The 7,914-nt window shown below is 58.2% G+C and overlaps 4 protein-coding genes across 4 annotated transcripts in view; 1 reads left to right on the top strand and 3 right to left on the bottom strand.

The window, feature by feature from the left end:
* Nucleotides 1–226, bottom strand: part of CNK01430 (DNA polymerase epsilon, catalytic subunit a, putative) — a 7,699-nt gene extending 7,473 nt beyond the window's left edge. The window contains exon 1 of the mRNA XM_567821.2: nt 1–226. This exon is cut by the window's left edge and continues 158 nt beyond it. Coding sequence (XP_567821.1) covers nt 1–154 — 154 coding nt within the window. The 5' untranslated portion in view covers nt 155–226.
* Nucleotides 227–451: 225 nt separating this feature from the next.
* On the bottom strand, nt 452–2,781 carry CNK01420 (threonine ammonia-lyase, putative). Its single transcript, XM_567820.2, has 9 exons — nt 2,691–2,781; nt 2,437–2,654; nt 2,312–2,394; nt 2,145–2,265; nt 1,508–2,095; nt 1,243–1,462; nt 897–1,192; nt 743–838; nt 452–683 (listed from the first exon to the last, which is right to left on the bottom strand). The coding sequence occupies exons 1-9, from the start codon at nt 2,702–2,704 to the stop codon at nt 547–549; spliced, it is 1,773 nt and encodes a 590-aa protein (XP_567820.1). The 5' UTR covers nt 2,705–2,781; the 3' UTR covers nt 452–546.
* On the top strand, nt 2,758–6,617 carry CNK01410 (hypothetical protein). The gene is made up of 4 exons (XM_024658049.1): nt 2,758–2,966; nt 3,010–4,599; nt 4,652–5,371; nt 5,425–6,617. The coding sequence occupies exons 1-4, from the start codon at nt 2,813–2,815 to the stop codon at nt 6,546–6,548; spliced, it is 3,588 nt and encodes a 1,195-aa protein (XP_024513742.1). The 5' UTR covers nt 2,758–2,812; the 3' UTR covers nt 6,549–6,617.
* On the bottom strand, nt 6,598–7,816 carry CNK01400 (pyridoxine metabolism-related protein, putative). The gene is made up of 5 exons (XM_567819.2): nt 7,678–7,816; nt 7,572–7,614; nt 7,445–7,505; nt 7,136–7,379; nt 6,598–7,058 (listed from the first exon to the last, which is right to left on the bottom strand). Exons 1-5 carry the CDS (start codon nt 7,727–7,729, stop codon nt 6,721–6,723), a joined length of 738 nt encoding a protein of 245 aa, XP_567819.1. The 5' UTR covers nt 7,730–7,816; the 3' UTR covers nt 6,598–6,720.
* Nucleotides 7,817–7,914: the final 98 nt, after the last annotated feature.

Here is a 7,914-nt window from a genome sequence, read left to right as displayed (position 1 = left end):
TAGATGTAGCGGGGCGGCGGTCGATCCCATATGCGACACCACCGCCGCCGCCGCCTCCGCCTCGACCCCGTCGCCTGCCTGTAAACCGGGTGTTGCTTCCAAATCCGGATCCGGATCCCCGACCGCGTCCTCTGAAAGATCCTCTGGAGGGCATGGGCGAATACGTTGCGGGGGGGGGTTGTAAAAGGCAAGTGATGATGAGTCGAGAGAGAGAGGGAGCAAAACGCGTAAAATGATGTTGTGTGTCGGTGGTTCAGGGGGGACGCGTCGCGAGAAAGGGCATCGCTCGTTCAAATTAATAAATTATTTTAATGTTTGCCATGTGGGCCAAGCTTGAGAAACGCGTCGCGTGGCTGTTTTTTTGCTTCCGTCTTCTCTTAATCCGTGCTCGCGCCTCGCTTTGGCGAAAACGAATCTCTCGGTTTGCTTTTCGACATTTTCAGTCAAGTGATCCAAGATTTTTCACAGCCCATGATGATGAAAATGCATGAATGGCGCGTGTTTTCCGACTCTATATATCTCTGTTCACCAGAACAGTCTTTTTTTTTACGACCTGAGGAACATGGTGTAAACCTCATTATGGGTCTCTTCGACATATGGATATCCCAGCTTTTCCAAAAACTCGTCAAATGCGGGGTTGTCCTGGGACGGGACTTGGACGCCGATGAGGACTTTGCCGACGTCTATCAACGAAATGTTTTAGCTTTTAATACGTCTAGTAGCGAAAAAGGAGGGGACGCACCGGCACCGTGGTTTCTGTAATGGAACATGGAGATATTCCATTCGACCTTCATACCTTTTAAAAAGTTTCCAAGTGCCCCAGGTCTTTCCGGGAACTCTGTACAAAGGCCAAGTGGTCAGCGATGAAAATGTGAAAGAGGATGAGACGGACTCACCAAACCTAAAGATCCTTTCGTGCTCCACGGCACTGCGTCCACCGACCAGATGCCTCACATGACTCTTTGCAAACTCATCCTCGCTCAAATCGACGGCTTCGATCCCATGCTGTTTAAACGATTCGACCATCTCGTGAATCTCGTTTGCGCGCGCTTCGGGTGAGGGCCCGGAGGACGAAGAGGATGAGGAGGAGAGGAGGAAGGAGCAGATGATGTAGCCGGTGGAATTGTTGGAGTGGCGGTAGGAGAACTCGGTGACTGCGCGTGAACCGAGGAGGGAGTGGAATTTCAAAAAGCTGTCTCCACTCAGGACTTTTGTGACGACGCAGAAGAGAAAAGAACCCACCTGCCAGGCTTTTCGGGCACTCGGACACTCATCAGCACTTCTCGTCGTTCGCCGACATCCGCTCGCTCAGCGACGAATCGGAGTCGGCCAAAGTTCATGTTACCGCCGGAGATGACGGCGACAAAGCGTTTACCGGCGCCTTGGAGGTTGTTTCGGATAATGTGGGCTTTCAGGCCTGCGAGTGCGAGGGCACCGGACGGTTCGGGGACAGATCGGGTTTCTGCCTGGGATTAGAGGGTAAATAAAAAAGAAAAAAGGGACACACCTTCAAAGACATCCTTGATGGCGGCGCAAATCTCGTCATTGTTGACAAGCACGACGTCGTCCAAAAAGTTTTTGCATACGCGAAAAGGTTCTTCGCCGACAAGCCTTACCGCGGTACCGTCTGCAAACGGGCCGACTTCATCGAGGAGGACCCTCTTGCCGGCCTTGAGTGAGCGGTCCATGGCATCACCGTCAACGGTCTCGACACCGTAGATTCCGACACTGGGCTTGGCGACTCGCTTCATGTACGCCGCGATACCGGCCGCAAGGCCGCCTCCGCCGACGGAAGCGAATATGCCATCGATCTGGTCGGCATCTGTGACTTGGCGGCAGATTTCCATGGCGACAGTTCCCTGGCCGGCGACGACGTAGGGGTTATCGTACGGGGGCACAAAGGTCAGGCCCTTTTCCTTTTCGAGGCGGAGACACTCGGCCTTGGCCTCGTCAAAGTCGCGGCCGTGGAGGAGGACGGTGGCGCCGAGACGCTGGACGTTGCGCCACTTGATGGACGGGGTGGAGACGGGCATGACGACGATGGCGGGGATGTTGAGTGCGTGGCCGGAGAGGGCGACGCCCTGGGCGTGGTTGCCTGGTGGGTGTCAGTGCAATAGAGGATTGTTCATAGACCAGGGGCGTACCGGCGGAGCACGTGATGACGCCCTTTTTCTTTTCTTCGTCGGACAGACTGGCCATCATGTTGTAGGCGCCGCGGATCTTGAATGAGAACACGGGCTGGAGGTCCTCCCGCTTGATCCAGATCTGCGGAGCGTGAGTGCATGTAGTGCCTGTGCGGCGACGGACGCACCTCGTTGCCGAGCCGGGCGGAGAGGTTGGCTGCATATGTGAGAGGGGTTTCCTTGAGGTTGAGGGGCGCGGCGTAGACCTTGGCTGGGGCGGGTCAGCGCTGGTGCGGCCAAGGCGACGACTCACACATCAGGATCATCCTGAGATAGTCGGGGACCTTTTGTCCCTGGGCATCGTCGATCAGGAGATGGGCGGGCAGGCCTTGGTAGAGGTGGGAGGGGACGCCCTCGTCCGTGTGCTGCGGCGGGAGGGCGGGGATGGGCGCGGTGGAGGTGTACTCGTTGGTCGTCGGCGGCGACTTGGAGAGGTGGCTGGCGGCCGGGCGGGCGGCGGGGACGGGGATGCTGCGGCGTGAGCGGGCGTGGGCGGTGGAGACTCACGGTGTGGGCGCCATCGAATAATAGACTAGTACGTTTGAATAGTGTAAATAGCACTTTTGATGTGGAACTAAAACGCGCGACTATTTGCGCCCAGCCTAGTCACCGATCTTCTCCACACCACGATGGCATCGCAGAAGGGGGCGCACTACCACCAGGCACTCGCCCACGCCCTCACCGCCGGCGCATGGTCCCACGCCGCGCCCGCCACCACGCCCCGTGCGGCGCCCCTCTCGTGGCCCGAGCTCGTCCGCAAGTGGGGCAAGCACACCCAGCACAGTACGTCCCCCGCCCTCCCCCCCGCCCCCGCTCACGCCCGCAGACACCGCCCTCGTCCACCGCCTGCGGGACATCTCCCTCCTCTACCTCGCCAGCACGGGCCGCCCCTCGCACTCCCGCCCCTTCCTTGCGCCCCCGCGCCCCGGCCCCCACCCGAGCCCGTCCCCGCCCGCCTCCGCCGAGAGCGAGTCCCCCACCGCCTCCTCCTTCGTCCACGTGCCCCGCCCCCATCTCCGCCGCCGCCGCCCCGCAGACGACGCCCCCGCCGCCGCCCGCCCCGCCGCGTTCCTCAGCGCCGCCGACCTCGACGGCGACGACGCCCAGGACCAGCGCGCGTGGAGCGAGGGCGAGGCGTGGTGGGCCGCCGTCCCGCCCGACGAGACGAGCGACGGCGCCGGCGAGCTCGAGGCGCTGCTCGCCAGCGGGCACCTGCCGCCCGCCGAGCGCGAGTCCGCCAAGCTCGTCCTCGCATACCACCTCCATGCCGCCGGCGCACACGACGCGGCGCTGCGGCGCTACGACACCGTGGACTGGGCCACGGACGCCAGAGCAGGCGTCGTCGAGGGCGACGCGGCCGTCGTCGACAGGCTGCGCGCACGCTGTCTCCAGGGCCTCTGCCACGAGCTCTCGTCGACGCCCAGCCCCGCGCTCGCGCTCCAGGCCTACCTCGCCACCGTCCCGCTCTTCCACGCCCTCGCCGCGCCGTCCTTCGACGCCTGCCGCGAGGCCTGCCGCTTCCTCGCCACCGCCCTCTTCCGCGCCGCCATCCTCGCCGCCCGCCAGCCCGCCGGCGCACGCGCACAGACCCTCGCCATCCTCCGCACCTTTCACGCCTGCAGCGCGTCCTGGCCCGCCTCCTTCAGGCCCGTCCAGCGCCAAAAGATGCTCGTCCTCTACCTCCGCGCTCTGCTCTCTCCCTCGCCCGCGCCGGCCCTCCCGAGACAGCAGTGGGAAAAGCAGGTATCGCTCGCACTCACGAACGGCCAGGCCCTGCTCGAGCAGAGCACCACCTTCCCGCGAGCCGGCTCCGTCAACCACCCCGTCGTCCTCTTTGCCCAGCTCGCCGTCCAGCTCTACACCCTCCTCCCGCGCTCCCGCGCCCTTTCCGACCAGGTCGTCGGCCTCCTCTGGTGGGCGACCACACTCACCTTTCAGTCCCAGTCCATCCTTCGCGCCCTTATCCGCGTCCTGTCTGACAGAGAAGAATACAGCGACGCTAAACGTGTGTTCGAGCTCTACGTCGGGCTCGTACTCAAGGCGCGGCAAACGGCCCAGCCCGAGATCGCCCTCCAGCTCCAGCGCCGGCCGACAGACGACGATGCCGCCCACCCCGCCGAGATCCAACGCCAGGCATCCCAAGCGACCCGCACCGCCGACCCGTCGCCCGAAGCAGATGCGCTCGTGAGACAGGCAACGTCCGCATCACACGAGGCGGATGACGATACCGATTTCGTGCAGACCCTGTTGGCGGGAGCGAAATTGCTGACGGAAGGGATGAATGAGCCGGAAGAAGCGTGGAGGTATGCGTGTCTCGCTGGGGATGTGGTCCAGGTCGGTAAGCTGGCACATAACAAGGAGCTTGAGGCGAGCGTCGAGCAAGTCAAGGGGATCGTTCGAATGCTCATGGCTCGGAGTATGTCCATTGTATTCATTCCTTCATCCACTCAGACGCTAACCATAAAAAGACGTAACCCCGCACGAACGAGCAAACTACCAGTCCCAGTCCCTCAACCACCTCGCATTCTCCACCACCATCGCACCCACCCCCACATCCCTCTACCACCTCGCACACGCCTACGCCCAGGCGCGAAAAATCCCACAGGCGATCGACGCCATCCGCAAGAGTCTCGAGATGGACGAGAAGAATGTAGAGGCGTGGCATCTTTTGGGTATCTTGTTGACGAGTATGCGGGATTGGGAAGCGGCTAGAAAGGCGGTCGAGGCCGGGTGGAGAGTGTGGGAGGAGACGGACGAAAACGAACGGCGGATGGAGGAGGGTGTGGAAGACGGTGCGGCGGCGCAAGATTTGATGGCCACAAGGCCTGAAATCAGCTCGAAAGATTTTGCTGCGCCTTTTACCGACACCGCCGCTTCGTCACCTCTCGTCCTTCCCACAGGTGCATTCCCACCCCTCCCACCCCTGCCCGCGTCCCCGCCCACATCCTCTTACAGACTCGCCCAGGTCATCAGGCTGAGAATGACGCTGAATATGATTATCGAAAAGACGATGGGTTGCGAAGAGGCAATGGTGAGGCAACAAGACTTGTTTGCATTCTTCTCCGCCAGGTGTTCGCTCGCGGTAGCCAATAGGCAGCCACAGTCCGGTGCTGCTGGTGGCGAGAAGAAAGAGGTGCCGGATAGGGAAGAAGGGTTGGGTGAGAGTTTTGTGAATATCAAAGAACAGGGTGAGTCGATCTCTTCCTTTCTCTCCATTTGACTGACTGCTAAAAAGAAAAAGAAAAAGATTCACCGATCCCGATTACGGCCACCAGTCCCGACGGAATACCTACTCTCGCGACCCCTATCCCGCCTACACCCACATCCCTCGACCCGGCGCCGCTCCCCACAGAGGTGCAGATGATCAACGAAAACACACTCACACCATTCCGCAGCGTATCCGAAAAGGGCCGACGACGCCGGTCTTTATCTTTATCGTTACGATCCAAGAGTAGTAAACCCAAAAACCAACTAGGTGTTTTACCAGCACGTGGTGGTGGTGGTGGACGTACGGCGAGTCTACGCGGGGCAGTGTTATCTGGAGAAATGGAAAAGGCGACCGATTACGGCGGCCTCCAACCATTGGCACTCGTCGGTGCCAACCCGCGAGGCCGCACCGTCTCCCACTCCACCGCGCCCTCCATCGTGCCCACAGCCATTCACTCACACTACCGTTCCTCCCGCGCACGTCCCTTTCCCTCCCCTCCCCCCGCCCCGCCCCCGCCATCCGCACCCTCCAAACCTTCACCCCTCGATAACCGTTCCCCACAAGAAAAACGTATCCTGAGCGATCTATGGCTCGCCTCGGCCGCGACGTTTAGGCGATGGGGTAAGCTGGAGCAGTGCTTGGTGAGTGTGATGGAAGCGGAGGGGCTGGATCCTGGGAATGAAGATGTCTGGGTTCAGCTCGGGATGTATCATGTCGCGAATACGGCAATGACAATGTCTTCAAAAGCTTCAGCCGGAAAGGAGGAGGAGGAGGACGATGACGGAGAAAAAGAACGAGTGTGGAAACCGGCGGAAGAAGCATTTTCCAAATCCCTCTTACTCAAAACCGACCATCCACCAGCGCTCGTCAGTCTCGCCAAACTCTACCTCTCCACAAGCACTTTCCAAAACCTGTCGACCTCGACCCCGACGGACCACGCGCCAAAAAGGTACCAGGGTGCCGATCTGGCTGAATCGTTGCTCAACCCGTTCACACAGTCGATCGGATGGGATATCCCCGAAGCCTGGTACTTGCTCGGTCATGTGGCGAGGGTGCAGGGGAGAGAGGAGAGAGCGAGAGAGTGTTGGGAGTTTGCGTTGGGATTGGAGCAAGGGAGAGGAATTAGGGATTGGTCGTGTTTGAAGAGGTGGCTATAGTTTCTTCTTCCTTCTTTCGTTCTAAATTCAAAAACAGGTTTTCAAAGATATACATGTGATGGAATATGGCATTTTATTTCTTCCTTCTTCTTTTCTACGATACAATTGCCCCTAGATCTAGTTACAAGAAAAGAAAAGAAATCCACACTTTATATTTCTCCCCCCTAACGATCTATCTTCTTCCAAGGACACACTTTTCAACCCAATACTCGTGAATCCTCATATCCCCACTTAATTCAGGATGGAAACTGGTGACCATCTTTCTCCCTTGTCTGATCATCACCTTGCCCAAATCGTCCACATTGGGTTCACCCAGTGGCGAGTCGCAAGGCGGCGGTGAAGGGAGGTACTCGGCAGGAAGAGTGGCGAGGACTTGAGTCTCCTCCATGTCTGTCTTTGTTGGCGCAAGGCTGTGCACAGCTGGCGCACGGATGAATACTGCGTTGAATGGTCTCGAAGGGTCGGATAAGACGGGGATATCGAGAGCCGCTTCGAATGATTCTAGTTGGGCTAAGAATTCCATCATCGTCTAAGCCACCGCCTTTTACACCTTTTGAAGCAATGTGGACGAGGAAAAGGAAACTCACTGCCGTAGAGGTTTCTCCAGACCTTTAAACCTTTTACACCGCCCCAGCCTTTCACACCCTTCTTCTTACCTCCTCCAATCCCATCCTCTTCAGCCATGAGAATCATACCCGCACACGTTCCCCACATCGCTTTTGAAGGGTCTTGCGCGAAAGAGAGGAGAGCAGGCAGGAGGCAAGGAGTAAGTGAGGCGAGATGGGATATGACGGTGGATTCACCCCCGGGAAGGATGAGGGCATGGCATCGCTGCCTCAAGTATTAGGAGCGTGATAATAAATTTCGGGTATAAGTGTCATGGAAAATAGACGTACAGATAGTTCATCGGCGTTGCGCACCGGAATAGCTTCGATCGTGTGGCCATGGGGACGTAGTCTGTTGTATTGTGGATAAACCGTTCAGTACTGTTTCTTTCATTACTAGCAAGTATGGGTTATTGACCTTTGGAGATAGTGTATGTGCTCAATGAAAGCGCCTTGAAGAGCTTCAATGAGGTATGAGTAAATAGTATGGACTATGGCTCGCCAAACCACCACGATGAACCTACCGAGTACGCCGATGACGACTTTCTCTGGTACTTGTTCAGGCTGGATTGTCATTTCTACTTTGCTGACAAGGTTCTCCCAATGTGTAAGTTAAAATATTGAGGCAGAAGAATAGATGCAAAAAAAATAAGAGAGATCGATTCCAGCTATGATGATCGAGCCATTCGTTTTTTGCCGAGATCGACTCGCAAAGTCAACAAAATCTCGGATCGCGAATTGCCGACCAAGCTATTAAATTC

The sequence above is a fragment of the Cryptococcus neoformans genome, assembly GCF_000091045.1.
Source record: "Cryptococcus neoformans var. neoformans JEC21 chromosome 11 sequence".
NCBI classification, from domain to species: domain Eukaryota; kingdom Fungi; phylum Basidiomycota; class Tremellomycetes; order Tremellales; family Cryptococcaceae; genus Cryptococcus; species Cryptococcus deneoformans.
Note: the sequence above shows the minus strand (reverse complement) of the source record. Positions and strands in the feature narration are given on the sequence as shown.

Excerpts from the sequence above, each read along its gene's own strand:
- CNK01400 (XM_567819.2), bottom strand. The coding sequence starts at position 7,729 with ATGACAATCCAGCCTGAACAAGTACCAGAGAAAGTCGTCATCGGCGTA. Across the intron at positions 7,506-7,571 it reads CACATACACTATCTCCAAAG|ACTACGTCCCCATGGCCACA; the intron begins GTCAATAACCCA and ends ACAATACAACAG. Across the intron at positions 7,059-7,135 it reads CTGGAGAAACCTCTACGGCA|CCCAACTAGAATCATTCGAA; the intron begins GTGAGTTTCCTT and ends TGGAATTCTTAG.
- CNK01420 (XM_567820.2), bottom strand. Across the intron at positions 1,193-1,242 it reads GTGCCCGAAAAGCCTGGCAG|CTTTTTGAAATTCCACTCCC; the intron begins GTGGGTTCTTTT and ends GAGTGGAGACAG. Across the intron at positions 839-896 it reads CGAAAGGATCTTTAGGTTTG|AGTTCCCGGAAAGACCTGGG; the intron begins GTGAGTCCGTCT and ends GCCTTTGTACAG.
- CNK01410 (XM_024658049.1), top strand. The coding sequence starts at position 2,813 with ATGGCATCGCAGAAGGGGGCGCACTACCACCAGGCACTCGCCCACGCC. Across the intron at positions 4,600-4,651 it reads TCGAATGCTCATGGCTCGGA|ACGTAACCCCGCACGAACGA; the intron begins GTATGTCCATTG and ends AACCATAAAAAG. Across the intron at positions 5,372-5,424 it reads TGTGAATATCAAAGAACAGG|AAAAAGATTCACCGATCCCG; the intron begins GTGAGTCGATCT and ends AAAAAGAAAAAG.